The following is a 19,940-nucleotide window of genomic DNA, read 5'->3' as shown; positions in this document are numbered from 1 at the left end:
TCCAAGCTCCGCTATTGATTTGCTGTGTGACTTTGGTCAGAACTCTCCCTCAGCCTCTCTGTATCTCCATGTCTGTAAGCTATAAGATAGGAGGGCTGGACCAGATGATTTCTACGTTTTCCTTCCAGGACTCAGGTTCTAGGATTAAATATGTGTACTGTTCTGTAAAATGAGATGGCTGGACTTTATAGCCCAGCCCTTCCATCTCTGACATTATGTGTTTTTCTGATGAAAATGATGGCTGAGGTTTGGAGGGAATTAGGTAAAGAGAAGACGGATCTTTAACTTCCTGTGTTCACAAGAAAGCAAATCACTAGCGAACAGAATAAGACTTATGATTTTATAATAAGATAATCAGGAACCTAGATTAAATAAAATCTCCTCTGACCTCCAGCCCCTACTAGATAAATACTGTTCTTTAACTCTCACCTTCTTCTTCTTGAATATGCAGCAGACTCTTGCAAGAAAATGGACAACAGATTATTATGATCCAGCAGGATTAGGCCTACGAAGCTGTAGGACATTGGTTTATGTACTCTGGAGTTGGCATGACAGAAATGTTAATGAAATTCAGCCTCATGACAGGGCTTGGCAGTGCTCTCTCAGTGAACCTGAGGAATATTACTTTATTACTTGGATTGGCAGCTTGTCTGGGAAAAGTGGTTCAAATATGTCACTTTCACAGAGCACTTTGACAGCTTGGACAGTAAAGTTTCTGCCATGAGAGACCAATGTCCTTTCACCCTCTCCAGGCTCTCGAGAAGACCACAGGCTTATGAAAAGCTTTTCAAATTCATTTCTTAGAAAGTTCATGAATATATAAATTCTGGTAGTTGAAGCCATAAGGACACGAAACAGGTGGGGCAGTCTTCAGAACCATGGACAGCTGGGATTCAGCATGAGCATTTATCATTATTTTCACTTCATAGGCTAGTATTGCTAATAAATCTATAACATTCCAGTACAAAAGTACAGCTGCTGACACATCAGCTTGGCTGACAAGGACTGGGGCATGCAAATCGACCCTATGGCCTACTTTTGAGGATTATGTAAACTGGGGAAGTATATTGAGAATGTAGCATGTGATATCTACTAACCTAAAGGCAAATGAATTGAACTTTTCTTTTTAAAATTTTTTTTTTTCCTTTTTCTTTCAGTGTTATGGCATCACAGAAAGCAGAAAATGAACATGGTCAATACAAGAAGTAATCAATGTTACTAAGTATTTTTTCCTTCAATACATGTGAAAAGGTTTTGGAAAAAGACTGATATTTGCCAAACTTACAGTAATAATTTGATGTCTAAGCCACCATGGATGTGGAAATATGGTAGTCTAAAGAGAGGCCCAATTTCTCTCCCAAATTCCATTTTTTAATACAAGAATATTTAGCCCCCTGCTTATCTGTAAAGGAAACTTCATCTAAGTCTCTATATTAAGCATCTAATAGTCAAAATTCACTTAATTTTATTCTAATTTTACATGACAATACCAATCTTGTTTTAAAATTTATGTTTTTTTTTAAATTAATAGAACGTCCTAGGCTTACTATGCCTTAGTTGCCTCACATGCAAAATGAAGGCATCAGACTAAATAATCTCTATGATCTTCTCCAGCCTTGAATCCTATGATCTCATGAACTACATCAGCTTTGGTGACCTTGACATTTTTGTGCCATCAAGAAGACACTAACTACATTTAATTCCCCATATTGTTGATTGCCACTGTGATTTTGTCGCCTTCTCTCCATCTTTCTCAGGTCCTGTGGAGGCCCCAACAGGCCTCTTTCATGTGAGCCAAAGTGGCTCCCTTGGTGCTGATTGAGTGTTAACTTGTTCCTGACGTTTGCCGCAAGGCACCACTCTCTTACTCCAGCTCTGACTGCCCTAACTGAGACTGATTTTCAGTGTAAGATCACTGCAAATCCTATGGTGCTAGCAAACATAACAAAATGAGAAGCAGTCACCTTTAGCCAAAGAAAACCTGACTTCTCTCCAAATTTCATGTCCTAAAGTAAGTAGATGAAGGGCAGGGATAAAATCCTGTTAACAAGTAGTGTCAAAACACTAATAGACTTCTTACTTTCATAAAGTTGCTCAGCGAGTCAATAGAAGCTTTCACCTCTAAGCAAGCAAAATAAAATCAATCAGTTCAATATTACAAGAAGCAGACTATGAAAAGAAGATCTGTAAAGAAGATTAATCATATCTCTGGTAAGGAGAGTCAGGAAGGTAGAGAAAGATGCTCTTCAGTAGCGTTTGGTATATAGCGGGTTCAAGTGAAGGAGTACATGGCTCCATAGCCCCACAGCCCCACCTGGATGAAGCCCAGGTTTGGACTGCTTTGAATAATGTTTGGCCCCCTTACTAGAGTAGGATTTTTCTTGGTCCTGTAAAGCAGCACATTGCTGGCGATCTCCTCGACCTTGGGCTGTGTCTGGCTTGGTTGGAATAAAGAGCTCAGCATTCTCCTTGCGCTTGGCAGACAGATTTCTTTCCCTTTTATCTGCAAGAAAACACAAATTGTCAAACAGAAAGAAGTCCTGAATGAAGAATCGGAGGATCTGGTTTTGAGACTTAGGTCTGCCACTTACCAACTGTGTGACCTTGGGTACAAGGTCACCTCTCTGGCCCTCAGTTTCCTCATCTGTAAAACTGGGATAATAATACCTGCACAACTTACCTCCTAGGGTTGTTCTAAGGGTCAAAGGAAATTTTTCACACACACACACACGCACACACACAATTTAATAAACTAGAAAGCACTAGATAAAGTGGAGCTATTGGGAGAAGTAGCTGTGGTGTACAGAAAGTAGTTGTCTCAAAGAAAAAACACTTAGATTCAGGTCCCAGCTCTGACACTCAAGTAGTTGTGTGACTCTACGAAAGTCACTTCTGTTTGCTGAAGAGACCTGCCTCAGATTCCTCACCTGTAAATTGGGGGCAATAATTGTATGACCTACCTCACATGTTTGTTGCAAAGCAAGTGCTTTGTAAAACATTACACATGCAGGGTTATGGAAATGTGAGTTAGTATCATGTACATTTGTCTAATAAGAATATCAACACAACTGGAGTTATGACATGTGCTTTAGGTATCAAACTAAGAAGCCATATCAGAATTCTAGGAAAGTATCAGGTTAATAACTTGAACTGTTTTATGTCCATCTGGTTGGTTTTGAGTTGTGGTGACACAAAAGTCATGACTTGAGTCTGTTCTGACGCTGTCACTTATTGATGTCCATTTTTTACATCACTTTGTGGCATGCTGGGTTTCTGCCTGGTATTCAGGATGCAAGGGGTGGCCCATAATAGACCCAAGATAGCAAGGACTGTGTGTATGCTGAACAAGAAAAAGAACATAGCAAGGCAGAGAACTCCTTGAAATGTGCTCCACCTCTTGACTCTCTCTCTCAACCTCTATGGAGGTTGGAGCCCTCTATCAACCCTTGTTATGATACTAGAACATCTGGCAGTAGAATGCCTGGGGAATTCACTCATCTGGAATTCTGCAGACATCGCAGTCTAGTATTGGACCCATAGGATCAACGGAAGGCTAGCATTAAGTGCTTCAGTAGGCTCCAGGGTTGTGTTCAACTTTGTCCAGATAAAAAAGGCAAGAAACACAAACCTGGGCCTACCCTCTTGCCCCACAAGACTGTCACCACATAAGACCGTTCAGTTCTGTGTCATGTCTACATCATGTGTTTCCTCAAGTGTCAGGCACAGTGATCAGCACACAAGAGTGTTTAACAAATGTTTGCTGAACTGAACTCATCTGAAGGGCCTGATGCCTTAGACTGTCGGACCTAAACTATTGGGCCTGCATGGATTATTATGCTCTCTCTCGAGTCTTTCTCAGAGAAGGCCCAGAGCCAGAAGGGCCATTTCAGACCAGTCTTGAGCTAGGCCAGAACTGTATTTGTATGTGGGCATGAGGGTTCGGGAACACTTGGCTACATTCTCTTCCACATTAGCCTTTCTTGGGTCCATTGGCAGAGACTTAAAGGATGGTGCCCTTTCCAGTGAGAGCCAGCTCCTCCTCCTGACTGAGGTTAAACAGCTCAGCATGCTGCTGCTGATCAAAGGCACTGGAGCTAGAAGGCAGCGGGAGGCATCGCAACTCCACAGGCACCAGGGCTCCTACACGCCTCATGATGCAGCTCCAAGCACCTCATTTGGCAGGGCTTATTTCTCAGTTTAATTGTGAAAAATATTAAAATGTCAAGAAGCTGCATCTCCTTCCACCGAATTCGCCCCAGTACCATTCCTTTGTACCACCCCATTCAATTGTTCTCCCTCAGCGGTGGCTCTCCCTTCAAATGCACGGAAAGGACGTGGATTCCTCCTCCCTCAATTGGCCTGTCCTGAGATGGATCAGGCTTACTGCCATCACAGCCCACCTCCCTCTTCACTTTTCTTTTCAGAGGTAATTTAATCCACAGCACCGATGTATTTCTGGTGCATTTTAAGCTAAAAATAGCCATGTTTCTGCTCATGCTTTCCCTTGCTTGGTTTTTCAGTCCACTGAGACCTGTTCCTTTGAAGCCCCAAACCTTTTGGCTCCTGTAGTCCCTGACCCCATCCTGGCCTACTCTGATGTTAAGGTAGGAGTGGGGAGTATCACTCTGAGAAATCAAGCATTAACCAAACAAAAACCATGCCACGCCAAATGTAAGAAAGAGCTCACGTTTGGAAGCTGGATTCAATTCCAGTACAATGAGTGTGTTTGAGCATTCAGTACTGAATTCCTTCGCCTCCTGATCCTTGGGAGCTTCTTCCAGGACAGAGTCACTTCCAGCAAGTGGAAGGTCATCTCCAGAAGAGTCTAGGGTCTTATCCTCTGGCACCTGTTCTGTGAATAAGTCCTCTTCAATAGAGTCATAATCTTCACTGGAACAGTCTTTTTCTTTTTTCTGTAGATTTACACTAAGCTCCAGGCTTTTTCTTAGTTCCTAACAGAATCCAAATAGATTAAAAAAAAAAAAAGTAGTACTCAGAGAACACCTCATTTGAAAATAATTAATTTTAGCCAAAGAAAATATTTCTACTGAAATAACATTAAAAACAAAACAAAACAAAACCACTATCACTACCAATCCTGTTCCCCCATCCTGATATTTTGTCATGCATAGGCTTAAAGAAAGAAAACAAGGAGCAGGGATAAATGGGCATTTCTCTACAGAAATGGGAGTAAGGGATGGAGGTGAGGTAGGCACTGAAATTGGTTTAATTTAATATTTTTATGTATAGAGCAAAATCTCCAGGAACGTAAATAACAAGCATGTTATATTCTCTTGAATTCAGTTAACCATGGCTATGGAAAACCTAGCTTTTCTGGGATGAGGCCTACTTCTGGCTATGTGTTCTTAGTCCTAAATGGCAGATTCCCCAACCTGCCAATGGAGTATACAGGAGAAAATAACAGCCTCTGAAACGCTAGCCTTGCACACCCAAATCTATAAAGCTAGAGCTGGCATTTAATAGCTGGCATTTCTGTATCACTTTTAAGATTTACAAAGCACTTTACATGCATTAAAAGGTCATAGCAAATCTTAAACTTTATTATCTCTGAGGTCACCAATTGCTTATGAGACATACTTTGAACCCATGCTGAAAGCCCACTAGTCTCATTTTTCATGCTCTCCCTCTCAGATCTTAATGGAACCATGAACTGGGGACATTTGGTCTCAAATGGATATGACTGTACCCCAAATACTGGATTCTTAGCTTTGAAGAGTTTTACATCCCCATATCTTTTTTTTTAAACTGTCACATTCTTTAAAGGAGTGACTGCTTTGGATTTTCCTTCTATTAATTGCCTTTCTAAGGGTTTATTCATGTCTACACTGTGCTAGAAGTCAATCTATCAGGTCTCTTACAATGAGGAAAACATCTCTGCCTAATGTGAAATCAGTATAGTTTATTTCTAATTGTTGGTCTATTGACTCAAAAATCATCATTTAGTTTTTAAACCAAGATGAAAAGGAAACTTTAATATGATTACCTGTATGAGCCAGACATCATTTGCTATCTCAATTCATAGAAACTGCTTTGCAAGATTTTTTTTTTAAATCTCATCTCAACTACATAGAATCAATGATTATTTCAATACTTCCCAGATCTTTAATTGGATGCATACAACAACCTCTCCATGCCTCCTTAGTCTAGCAGTTCTCAAACATTTTGGTCTCAGGTATCCTTTATGTTTTTAAAAATTATTGAGGATCTCAAAGAGCTCTTGTTTATGTAGGTAATATCTATTGATATTTACCATATTAGAAACTAAAACTGACAAAATTTTAAAATATTAGTTCATTTAAAATGACAATAATAAACCCATTCATTATACATTAATTTGAATAACATTTTAAGGAAAATAATTATATTTTCCAAAACAAAATAAAATTAGTGAAAAGAGTTGCAGTATTTTACACATTTTTGCATATCTTTTTAATGTGTTAATAGACAAGAACCAGATTCTTATATTTGCTTCGAGTTGAAGCATATGAAGAAAATCTGGCCTCATATAGATTTGTAATTGGAAAAAAGGATGGAGTGCATTAATAGGCAAATAATATCTTAATATTTATTATTATTATTATTATAAAAAAAAAGATTTGACCTTATGGACTCCCTGAAAGTATCTCAGGGACTGCTAGCATTTAAAGGCCACACTTCAAGAACACACTACCTTAGTAGACAGTCTTCTTCAGTTGCTACAGTGAAAAAAAATATTCATCAGCCAGTGGCCAATCTTAGGTCGATGAGTTTCCTTTTCACCTAGTGAGACTGGTCCTTACCCCACAGCTATGTAATTCCTTGTCAGGTCCATAACTCAACGCCTTTCTAAACTGGCAGGACCTACAAGGGCCCATGCTCCACAGGCAGAGCTGGGGTCTCCTCTATACCATGTTTAGAAACTGGGACAGGATATTAATGAAAGAATTTAATGTTTATTCAGCATGACTCATGTTAACTAATTAATTATTATTCTTGGCTTTGGGGCACACTTCCTTCAGGGAACATACCTTTGCTACTGATCCATGTTATCTGTGTGGAACCACAATGGCAATATTGAAAGTATTCTATGCGTTTGGGACCTCTATGTGTGCTGAAGTGCATGGCTGCCAGACTTCATCAGTTCATGGCCCCAGAGATAAGCAGCTGTTGACACAGGGAATAGGGAAAGAGAACAGAATGTCTTCCCCAACTTTTACTTGAAAGTGATAAAACTACCCTTGTCATCTACTATACTTTTTCAGTGTGAGGAATCAAAGGCTTGATAATGAAGAATGTTTCTGTACCTTGTCACAGATGGAGGTAGTTGGGGCCCAGCATTGTGCAAAGTCCCATTACTGGTTGCCTGATAGGTCTAGACTTAGAAATACCAGCCTCATTAAGGACCCATTCATTAAAATTAGCCCTTCCTCTTCTCCTCTCTACTCAACTCACATATAAACACCTCCAGTCTTACCACTGGGTAGCCCCTGCGACTGAAGCCATGGAAATTGTCCTGAAAACAACTCAGCACTTTTAGAAAAAGTTCTGGATTTAAAAGTGGAAAAAGGGAAGAAACTGTGAAAAACAAAAAGAGTTTAAAGAAACTGACCCAAGGGATAGACTCCCAAGCAGGGATATTTATAGGGTAAGCCTCATACCCAAGAATATTTTCTCCCATATTACCTGATTTTTTTCTTTCCTTTTTATTCTATTTAACTAAATTCTACATTTATTAAGTATCTACTATATCCAAGGCATCCTGCTAGGCACCAAGGAGAAAAAGACAAACATAAAACTCTCCCTACTCTCAGAGTGCTTACATTTCACTTGGAAGGCTATAACAGGTAAAGAGATAAGAATAAAATAAGACATAAAAGGGACCATTAAAACATTCACCTGGGCTAATCATTTTCCTCTTTGAGTACTACAAGGACTTCTTTGATTGTTAAGGGGCTTTAATTAAAGTTAGATGACTTTCCTTCTAGCTGCACAGAGGGAATGGGCATTTTGACTGGGGGCAAAGTATGTACTTTTGGCATTTGGAGCCCTTTGAAGGATAGAACAAATCAGGGTAGAGTGCCACAGTGGCAAGTTTAAGGAATATGAGGACTGGTCACTGAGGGCCTGAGGAGAGGACAGAAAGGGGGCCAAAGGCAAATTTTGCCTATTCGGCTCTGTTTCCAGGGTAGGAAAAAGAAAAGTTTCTGTTTCCTCCTACTCCCTCCCTGAGTTGCAGGCTTAGACTAGTGCTATGAGTCTCTGATAAGAAAAATCAGGAATGCAGGTCAGCTATGCTATGGGTTAAAAGTTGGCAGTATTTTGGAATAACTACTATTAAGAAAGCACAGATTATAGTCCTCATCCATGCTCTCTACCTTCTCTGGGGGTCTCTATTTTTCATGCTGTTTTTTTTCATGCATTATTTTTTTCAATGAAGTTCTCCACTGTGGATTAATTTAGGAAATTAATCCTACCTTAAGAATGGCCACTCTTTCATTTTTTAAAACAACATAAAACGCAATTGATAGACTGTCATCTTGGAGCATCTTTCCTCTGGGCAGTGCACCAAAAATATTTTCAACAACCTTTAGCAGGACAGCAATAAACCAGGCATTTTCTTTTCTCAGTAGGGCCTGTACTTTTATGGAGGAAAGACATTCAGAATAGCTTCTTGCTTGTGACCATTAGTTCCAAAGAATATAATGTTTAATAGAATCAGATAAATCTCTCACATGTTGCTTTAAGTCTTTTGATGTACTTGCTGGAGGCTTTTCTTTTGTTGTCATTAAATGCTGGTCTTATTACTTGCTTTTTACATTTTACCTGTGGCCAGTAAAGGACCTCATGTAGTGATTCAAATTATGGCCCAATTGTTTGAACAATCAAAGCGAAGTCTATGGTTCTTTCTTGGTCTACATTGGTATAATGCTGAAAAGAGATCTTACCATTACATCATGAATAGTTAAGAGTATCCTTTCTTTGTCTGCATCGCTGTGGGGGTCTGATTGTCCATGTGTATTCAGAAGGGAAAAATTAAAATCACAGGGAGTGCTGTTGGTGGGATAACTGGGATTCTAGAGACAAACACAAAGAACAGGGTGTGGTCAAAATTCTTCATTGTTTCTCAAGTTATAAAATATCTCCTGCATGGCAACTGATGGATGTTTCCTTGAAGAAGAGAATCTCAGAGCTGAAATGGACCTCCATGGCCATTAGCCCAACCTATATTTGATCAAGAATCTCCTCTACAACATATCCAGCAAATGGTCATTAAACCTTCGCTTGCAGATCTCTACTGAGAAGGAAGATGATACTTCCTGAGGCAGCCCACTGTCTTTTAGATAGCTCTAATTATTAGGAAGCTTTCCCTTCAATCATGTTTAAATCTGTTTTATATTTCGTTCAACTTCCATTTGTTCCTCTGAATTTTGCCCCTAATTTGATCCTCTTGCCTATGATAGTCTTTAAACTCCTTCAAGAGAATGGTCACATCCACCATCCACCGCAAGTCTTCTTTTCTTCAGGTTAAATGCATCCCCAGTCCCTTCAACTGCTCTTCATGTGGCCTAATCTTCCTATGCTTCGCCATCCTGGCTGTCCTCCTCCTCTTCAGCTTGTTAATGTGCTTCCTAAACTGGGGTTCCCCTGGAGATGAACACAGCACCCTAGATGTAGTATGGCCAGAACTGAACACAGCAGAGCCATTGCGTCCCCAGGCCTAAATATGAGGCAGACTACAACGGCAGTCATTTTTTGGCAGCCATATCACACTGCTGACTCATATTGAACTTTTAGTCCCTCAGGAGCAGGCTAAATTGACATAACTGAACTAAAAAGGCAACTGGAAAGCTAATTTCAAGTTTATTAATCCCACCTTCAGGGTGTTTAGCTAGTCAGGTGGAAACGTAAACCAAATTAATCTTTTCTCTTTCAAATTCATATTTGACGATATGTCAAATGACATATCATAGATTAGTGCAATAGCCTTCTAATTAGACTCAAGTTTCTCTCCACACCAGTCTGTCCTCCACAAAGATGCCAAAGCTATTTTCCTTAAACACAAGCTTGACCATGTCACTCCTTTATTCAATAAAAGCCAATGACTCCCTATTGCTTCTAGACTAAAATATAAATTCCTTATTTAGCTTTTTAACAATGTTTACAACCTGGTTCCAAACTAACTTTCTAGCCTTACTGGATATTACTCCCCTTCCCACACAACATGAGCCAATTAAACTGGACTTTTCTTTTTCCTCATACATACCAATCAATCTCCCATCTTCATGATTTTGCACTAGCTGTCTCCCATGCCTAGAATGTACTCCCTCCTCATCTCTGTCTTCCAGAATCTCTCTCTCCCTTTAAGATACAGCACCATGTTTTACATGAAGCCTTTCTTGACTCTCCCAGCTGCTAGTATGATCCTTCCCAAAATGTCTTGTACTTAATTACTTTGGACTGATTTATGTTATGTTATATTATATTATATTACATTATATTATTGAATTTTGCTCAGTAGGCAACAGAGAGCCACTATAGAGATTTTTTGAGCAAAGCAATGACCCACATCTATGAATAAAGAAGCTTCTTGCAGCTATATGAAGGATAGACTTGAAGGGGGAAAGTGAAGGCAGAAGATCTGTTAGGAGTCCTGGAGGGTGGAAATGAGGAGATGCCAGAAAGGTAGAATCAACAAGAGAAGGTGACTGATTGGATATGAGAGGTGAGGGAGAAGGGATCAAAAATAATACTAAGGTTTTGAATATGGAAGACTGGGTAAATGGTAAAACAGTTAGGTCCCAATTAGCACAAATAATGAATCCCATGATATGGTGGCATTATTCAAATTCACACTGCATGTTTTCATTGGGCTGGAAACAATGACCATATTTTATATAATTATAACTTTGAATAGTACAGATTTGAAGACGTGACCACTTCAGGAAATTCATTATTTGAACTAATCAAGACCACCACAGATTTATGGGTAAAGAGAGTATATTTCTTATCATACAGGTTGAATTTGAGGTGACAGTGGAACATGCAGGTGGTGATATTCTGTGGGCTGCCTATTAAAGACTCAGATCTGGAGTTCAGAAGAGAGGTCAGGATTGTCTATATAAGATTAAGAAGTTATCTGCACAGAGATGTGGGAGTATATGAGCCTGCTGAGAGAGAGAGAGCATGGAGAGAGAAGTGAAGAGGGCCAAGGACAGACCTTGGAGGAATATTCACATTTAGGGACTGGGAAAAACTTGACATCTGGTTTATTTTGAAAATGTCTAACTCTAAAAGGGTTCCAAAATGACTTTCCTACTTTTCAAAGTATCTTTAGGCTATTCAGTCTCTCAATAAGCATATGTCTTCATTTGAAAACAGTATGATCAACGGTACCCTGAACTTTACAAATAATCACTTTAAAGTAGAAAATAACATTCTGACTCAATTCCCTGGGAATGAACGTTGGGGTTGACTTTTCCTCCCTTAGTAGTGGAATTCCTTAGCCCTCCTGCACACTATTTACCACATTCTCTACCACAATCAGTTAGTATTGTTACATTTGTTACATGTGACAAGTGGGGTTAACTACTGACTCATGTTCATCTAGCACGTTAAAGCTTGCAAAGTACTTTGTATAGGTTATTCTCACAACCAACCTGTGAGATAAGTGCTGTTATTATCCTTATTTCACAGAAGAGGAAACTGAGGTTCAAAGAAATGAAGGGTTAAGGATTAAGAGATTAAGCAGGGGGGCAGCTAAGTGGCGCAGTGGATAGAGCACCGGCCCTGAAATAAGGAGGACCTGAGTTCAAATGTGAACTCAGACCAAACACTTGACACTTACTAGCTGTGTGACCCGGGGCAAGTCACTTAACCCCAACTGCCTTAAAAAAAAAAAGAGAGAGAGAGATTAAGCAGGAGGTCACACACAAGTCAGCTCATGAAGTGGGATTTCAATCCATGTATTCTTATCTCGAGTCCAGAGCTCTATCTGTGCAGGAACACTGATAGAGACTACTGTTACAGGACGGGAAGTGCTAGAAGTGATGACTGACGAGTCCAAGGAAATCCACCCTGGCTTAGAAACGCCAGGAATGGAATCTAGAGTAAATCTGATGCTATCATCTCTTTTCTTTTATGAATAATCCCAGATAATCAGATAATTAGAACAGCAATAACAGAGCAAACACTCCAGGGACTATCAATAAGCTCAAGTACATAACATAATTAATCGTCCACTTGCTTTTGCTTACATAGCTGGTAGGTGTGGAACCAAAGGAGGAAAGAAACGACATTCTATACAAAAGGATGGTCAGCATTCAGTAAAATATAAACAGAATGGCTAAGCAATTCAGACAAAGGCCTGGCACCCGGAAGGCTTCAGTTTTGTGTGAGGTACGGTATGGAGCACTGGACTTGGAGCTAAAGATGCCAAGTTTAAATCCTGGCTCTGCCACTTAATACTGATGTGAGCTTGATGATATCCTTCCTTTCTTTGGGCCTCAGCTTCTTCATCTCTGAACAGAGAAGATTAGACCAGATGACCTCTATGGTCACATCCAGGCCCAAGTCCATGATTTTGTGACCCATGAATCCTACATTCTCATAGAATCCTACAAATGGTAAGATCAGGTCTCAGCCCTGCATGTGACAGAAGAGGAGACAGAAGCCCCAGGCAGGGAAGGAACTCTTAATGAGGCAGCCAGTGTGTGGCAGGACAGAGTTTACAATCTACTTCTTCAGAATCCTACTTGTTCGTTCTTTACACCGTGTGACCCTGCCTCCTACTTAAGCTGGAGCTGCTTGGTTCTTAAGCCAGGATGCATTTTTGAACACCTGCAGACAAATGTTTATGTCTCAGTCTCTTCACCTTTGGAAGAAAGATAAGATTAGGTAGATGCATATCCTGTCCTGAAAATGCAAGATAGTATGGATCCAAAGAGTGTAAGCTGGGTCTTTGAGCTGTGAGATAGTTACTTAGTCAGTAAAGTATCTTTTCTTGACTAAGTAATAGATGCCATATTAAATAAGGTTCTACACATTATTAGCATCTCATCCAATTTTTACTGAGTATTTTGAGATTCTCAGATGAAACGTATATAAACTAAATATTAATTCAGTCTTGGAGAAAACCACTTGATCATATACTTGTAATGAATATATAAGGTTAACTCTAAATTGGGAGTGATTTTATTGGTTTGCCTGACTCCTACAAGAAGGAAGGGATACTAATAACACTTTTCTATGCCTTTAAATTAAATTAAAATATTTATTAACTAATTAAATTCAAAAAAATATTTATGAAGTGCTAATATGTAGAATCTCTGTCCACTAATGCAGACCTGAAACTCTTGGAAAAGCTTCCTGGGATCATCTGTAAGAGGCATGTTTGAACACAGGTCTTCCTGACTCTAAGGCCAACTCTTCAGTATTGGAATGCAAAGATAAAATAAGATACATCTCTGCCTTCAAGCGAGGCACCTAGGTGGCGAGTGGATAGAGTGCTGGGCCTTGAGTCAGGAAGATTCATCTTCCTGAGTTCAAATCTGGCCTCAGATACTTACTATCCAGGGCAAGTCACTTAGCCCTGTTGGCCTCAGTTTTCTCATCTGCAAAATGAGCTGGAGAAGGAAATGGTAAACCACTCCAGTTATCTTTATCAAGAAAACCTACAATGGAGTCATGAAGAGTCAGATATTACTGAAACAACTGAACAACAACTGCTTTCAAGTAGTTTATAATAGGTGGGATAAACTATCTATGCAAATATTTACAAAGAGATATGGAGTCCAAATGAAAATCTGGAGAAGGAAGAGATTATTTTCAGCTATGGGGAGTAAGATCAGATCAGGAAAGTCTTCATGAAAAAGATGGCACCAGAATTGGACACTGAAAGAAGACAGGGATTTCCACAGGAAGGATCCTTCCTTTCACAGGAGGATTTCCATAGGTAGAGATAAGGGTGGGAGGGAAGCAGCCCAGTTCAGGAATGGGTAAATGGTCCAAATGGTCCATGAGTAAAGGTTCAAATATGAATGGGGAACAATGGTTTATAGACTTTTATTCCACAGTCAATAGGGAGCTAAGCAAAGTATTAAAACAGTAAAATGATACTATCAGAATCATACATATGGAAGCTTGTGCGAGAGGGAAAAGCCTGGAGGTGGGAAGATTTTTTTTTAAACTAATAGGCCAGACTAATAATTCTAGATTAATAACTGTTGAGGGAACTACCATTCTTCCAGTCACTGAGGTCTGAAACATCAGTTTTATCTTCAACTCCTCTCTCACTCACCCTTTGCCCAATCAGTTGTCAAATCTTGTTATTCCTTTCTCGACAACATCCCTCACATGTATCTTCTCTCCTGTCTCAAAGTCAATCCTGTAGTTCTGGCCCTCCTCGCCTCTCACCTATACTACCTCAAAGGCCTTCTAATTGGTCTGCCTATCTTAACTCTCTCCCCAGTCCAATCTACCCCTCTACTCTGCTGCTCCAGTGATTTCTTAATGTACACATCCTATTGCACTTGCCTAAGAACCTTTCCTGAAGTGTGACCTCCCTCCACCATCCCTACCCCAGTAGCTCCCTATTATCTCCAGGATGAATAAAAAGTCCTTTGTTTGGCATTCTGGCCTCTTCACAACCTATACTCTTCTTAACGTTCTACTCTCCTCCATGCACTCTACAATCTATCCAGGCCTATCTGTTGTTCCTTGTGTTCCATATTCCATCTCCTGTCACCATATCTTTTCACTGGGTGTTCTCCATTCATGGAATGCTCTCTGTCTCCCCTAAACTCCAACCTTTAGAATCCTTGGCTCCTTTCAAATGCAGCTCAAGTGTGACCTCCTCCAGGAGGACTTTCTCCTCCGGGAGGCCTTTCATCAAAGTCTCCCCAACTGCTAGTGCCATCCTCTCAAGCTTCAATCTAGTCTATATTTATCTTATATGTTCAGATTTATAAATGTTGTTTCTCCCATTAAAATGTAAGCTCTTTCAGAGCAAGGACTGGTTTTGCATTTTTTTCTTCTCTGTCCTCAGCACTTAGCACAGTTCCTAATACATAGTAAATGCTTTAATAAATGTTTGTTTTGTTAAGAATAAGAAAGATGAAAAAATATATTTTCTTCAATTTTATGTGATCTCAGAGTTGAAAGGAACCTTGAGTCTTTTGTAACTTTAAAGTACATTAGATTAGATTATATATCAGATTAGATAAGTCTAATCTGTCCTGTTCTGATTACTTTTTGGTATGAAAGCACTCAAATCATCTTATGCAGATGAAAATCAATCTTCTTTTAAAGTTTTTTGAAGAGGCTATCTCAACACTTCCTTTCATAACTCATTTTAGAGGTTAATAACTCTCTTTTCCAGGAAGGACTTCTTAATACCTGATCTAAATCTCTCATTCTACACAGTATAGAGCTCCTCTTCATTTTCTATTAACAAAAGAAACCAGAAACATTGGGTGAAAATGGTTACCTGGGCCAATCTTTTATAAATGCAAAACAATATGCTAACTCAGAAGGACTGGTCAGAGTGATGAAACCACAGATAGAAATCTGCTAGGATAGGAGTCAGCAGCCCTGAATTATGAACCTGATTCACTGTGATTGGGGGATATCATTTCCAGCCTTTACATTTTCAATAATTTAACAAATGTTTACTAAGCACCTACTATGTCCATGCACTGTGCAGCATGGTGGGGCTACAAAGACAAAAACAAGCCAGGCTCTGCTCTCAAGGATCTGCAACTCTGCTGTGGGTTGGAAGAAACATCAGAAATAGTTTAATCCAATGCAGCATTTTACATATGAGAAAACTGAAACTTAGAAAAGGGATATGATGTGCCCAAAGTCAAAGAGGTAGGAAGTGGTTTAGAGATGGATTATCTAGTCCAACTACTTCATGTGAAACTTGAGGAAACTGAAGTCCAAGGAGTTTAAGTGACTCACCCAAGGTCACACAATTAGTCAGTGGCAGGGCCAAGGCCCAAGTCCTTGGCCTTTGGAGTCAGAAGATATAGAATTCTTCCTACTGTACTAGGCTTCCCCTGCTTAGATTTATACCCAGGTCCTCTTATTCCAAGGCTAATACTCAAGCTGTTCCACTATGGATTACTTAGTTGCCCAACTGTACAGTAAGTACACTAATATAGTAATGTTATCTGCTCTGCCTGGCACCTAAAATCCTTCACCATCTGGCTGTTGTCTACCTTTTCAGATTTACCATGTATTATTGACCTTCCTTTTCCTCACATACTACATTTCATCTCCTGTCTCCCTGTCTTTGGACAGGCTCTTCACCACGCCTGGTATTTAATGCCTTCTTATCTCTTCCTCTTAGGAGATCTAGTTTCCTTCTAAGCTCAGCTCAAGTACCACATCCTATATGAGGTATTACCTGATCTCCCAGCAGCTGGTGTCTCCCCAAAAGGCCTTTTTATTTATTTTTAATAATTCTTTTATGTACTCATCCTCAGAACTATGTAAACTGTCTGTCATTACTACACATTTGTTGATTGGGTGACAGGATGACTGTGAGAAATGATTAAGTCATCAATCAATCAATCAATCAATCACCAAGCACTTATTAAGTATCTACTATGTATCAGCTACTGTACTAACAACTAGGAATGAAAATATGAAACAATATCTACCATCAAGGAATTGATTTCTAACCAGGAGACAAGAAGTATAATGTCTGTATGTGTATAAACATGCAGAGAGAGAGAGAGAGAGAGAGAGAGAGAGGAAGAATATAAATATAAAGATAGTAAATGTAAATAAATACAAAAAAAGTTAAATACAATGTAGTTTGGGAAAGAGAGAACTAACAACTGGTGGGGATGAAGAACGACTTCATGCAGAAAGTGATGTTTAAGCTGTATCTTGAAAGAAGAGGGATTCTATGAAGCAGAGGGAAGGAGAAAAAGCATTTGAGGTGTGGGGTACAGCCACTGTAAAGACATGGAGACAGGAGATGGAGTGCTGTGAATGAGGAACAGAGAGAAAGCCATTGTATCTATTAAAAAAAAAAACCAAAACTCCATCTCCAAAAAAAGATGTAACACATATCCCGATGACAAATACCGCCAAAGCTGAAGGAAAAAGGTCTATGTCTGTGAATCATGAAGGGTTAAAATGACAAATGTGTTCCTATGCAGAAGAGCATTTCTTTCCTCCATTTCAGGAAATACTTGCAATAGCTGAGAACACTTAGCTAAATGCAAAAAAACATTCCTAATAAAGGCTCTGCCTTCACTAAAAGTAAGCTTTGCCATTTTAAACTTTCATTTAGCAGGGAAGAAAAATCCTTAATAACTCTCAAAGGAAAGCTGACTAGCAACCCCTCAAGACAGATGGAAAAATGAGCAGGTATGAAAAGTCAAGAAACTCAAGTGGTTGGAGCTTTGCAGTGAGACCAATTTATAGAATGCGCACAAAAGAATTCTGACAGATGCTCTCACTTCCAAGGGCTGTTCCTGCTGCCATATATCCCAGTCTCAAAGGTTCTAAAGTCATCTTTTTTTTCAATTCTTTAACATTTTTATTTAAAGTTTTGAGTTCTAAATTTTCTCTCTTCTTCCCTCTCCTCCCTCCTCCCTGAGATAATAAGCAATCAAATATAGGTTACACATGCGCAATGATATAAAACATTTCCATATTAGTCATTTTGTACGAGAAGACCTGAATAAAAGAAAAAAATGAAAGAAAGTGAAAAATAGCATGCTTCGGTCTGTATTCAAACAGTATTAATTCTTTCTCTGAAGGTGGAAAATATGCTTCATCATTAGTCCTTTGTGATTGTCTTGGGTCATTGTATTGCTGAGAATGGCTAAATCATTCACGGTTGTTCACTGAACAATACTGCTGTTACTGTGTACAATGTTCTCCTGGTTCTTCTGTTCACTTCACTATGCATCAGTTCATGTAAGCCTTTCCAGGTTTTTCTGAAATCATTCTGCTTCTCATTTCTTATAGCACAATAATATTCCATCACAATCATATACCACAACTTGTTTAGTCATTCCCCAATTGATGGGCATCCCTTTGATTTCCAATTCTTAGCCATCACAAAAAGAGCTACTATAAATATTTTTGTACAAATAGGTCCTTTTCCCTTTATTTTTTTTTTTTGGATGTCTTTGAGATATAGACCTAGTAATGGTATTGCTGGGTCAAAGGGTATACACATTTTTATAGCCCTTTCGGCACAGTTCCAAATTGCTCTTCAGAATGGTTGGATCAGTTCACAACTCCACCAACAATGCATTAATGTTCCAATTTTCCCACATCTTCTCCAGCATTTATCATTTTCCTTTTTTGTCATATTAGCTAATCTGATAAGCGTGATGTGAGACCTAAGACATCATTTGGATTTGCATTTCTCTAATTAATAGTGATTTAGAGCAATTTTTCACATGACTATAGATAGCTTTGATTTCCTTGTCTGAAAATTGCCTGTTCATGTCCTTTGACCATTTATCAGTTGGAGAATGACTTGTACTTTTGTAAATTTGATTCAGTTCTCTATATATTTGAGAAGTGAGGCCTTCATCAGAGATACTTGTTGCAAAATTTTTTCCCAGTTTTCCATCTAAAGACATTTTGACCCCTCTCCCTTGCTCAGTGCCCACATCACACCAGTGGCCAAGTGCTGTCAGTTTCACCAGGACGGTAGCCTTCCTGTCTGTCTTTTCTTCTGTCTTTTCTTCTTCCATCCTACTTCGGGCCCTTCTCACTTCTCTGACTCTATCTTCTTTCTGCTTCTCTGCTCCTCCCTCCCTAGTCTATCCTTCACAGGCGGCCAAGATCATCTTTCTAAAAGCAAGACATGAACATGTCCCTCTCCTATTCAAAAACCTGCAGTGGTTCACTAGTGCCTACTAGATAAAATAAACAACTCTCAGCCTGGTATTCGAGGCTTTCCAAACAACCTTTTCATTTAAATTCAAATCCATTCAATAAACAAATAAGCAACGGTTCTGTATCTTATAGTCTGAGAGGGTCACTTTGGAAAAAATGAAATTAAGTGAGAAGATCATCACACAGGGGTAGGAACTGGATTCAGGTCATCCTGATTCTCATACACATAGTAGGTAGTACATAAACGTTTTTGCAATGAATTGAAATTGAGGATGGAATCTGAGTAAAGAAAGGAATTGGTGGGCAGGGGTAGAGGTGGCTTTTTTCCTGTTAGGGAAGAGTAAACTAAGGTCTGTGAGAAGCCCAAGTAAGCCTAGGGTTGAGCCATGAGATGGCCAAAGCCTCTTAATATTATTTCTTCTTTTTTTTTAAACCTCTCACAAAGAGTCCTTAACTACTATCTAAGAGCAGGAAAGGGGTGGCCATACATGGACTAGGAGAATCCAAGCTCTCCAGAACTGAGGCATGGACAAAGGCAGCAGAAGGGACAAAGAAGGAGCTGCTATTCCAACAGTTCTGGGGTACAGCACAATAAAGTGTAAGTATAAGAAAGCCTCAGGCCCATTTGAAGGACCTGGAGGACATTTTTAAGGCTGGTCTCCTTTCTGCCTGCAATAATTTATAGTAGTGTAATCAAACTCAACTAGAAACGGAAGCCACTATCCCATACATAAGGTTCCCTGCAGGCTGCTTGATGACTTGGAAAACTACACATTAATATTATCTATGTTCTGTTATATTTTTATTTATTTTGTTAAAAATTTCCCAATTACATTTTAATCTGGTTCAGGGGGCACTGAGGAGTGTTGCTGGCCACTGCCATGTTTGACACTTCTGATTTACAGGACAGTACTTCCCTAAGGGGATATGTGATTTGTAAGACTTGTGTTGAGGTGATTTAACAAGGCTGAGCTTGATTAAAAACCTGACACCCAAACCATGGAAAACTGGTGCTCTATTTGAAATGAACTGTGACTAACAAGGGTACAATTTGATTTAGGTAAAAAAGC

General features: G+C 39.3%; 1 protein-coding gene across 6 annotated transcripts in view; it reads right to left on the bottom strand.

The window, feature by feature from the left end:
* KIAA0556 (KIAA0556 ortholog) overlaps positions 1–19,940 on the bottom strand; it is a 195,645-nt gene that overhangs the window by 86,254 nt on the left and 89,451 nt on the right. For 4 of the 6 annotated variants that reach the window (XM_027862849.1, XM_027862850.1, XM_027862848.1 and 1 more), the window contains exons 8-10: positions 8,946–9,074; positions 4,688–4,952; positions 2,366–2,503 (exon numbers count right to left, since the gene is read on the bottom strand). In XM_027862849.1, coding sequence (XP_027718650.1) covers positions 2,366–2,503; positions 4,688–4,952; positions 8,946–9,074 — 532 coding nt within the window. The remainder of the gene's footprint in view (positions 1–2,365; positions 2,504–4,687; positions 4,953–8,945; positions 9,075–19,940) is intronic. The other 2 variants (XM_027862853.1, XM_027862852.1) reach the window with 1 other exon arrangement.

This window comes from Vombatus ursinus, unplaced genomic scaffold, assembly GCF_900497805.2.
Source record: "Vombatus ursinus unplaced genomic scaffold, bare-nosed wombat genome assembly UNPS02014770.1, whole genome shotgun sequence".
NCBI classification, from domain to species: domain Eukaryota; kingdom Metazoa; phylum Chordata; class Mammalia; order Diprotodontia; family Vombatidae; genus Vombatus; species Vombatus ursinus.
The sequence above is the reverse complement of the archived record's forward strand: the minus strand, read 5'-3'. Positions and strand labels throughout refer to the sequence as shown.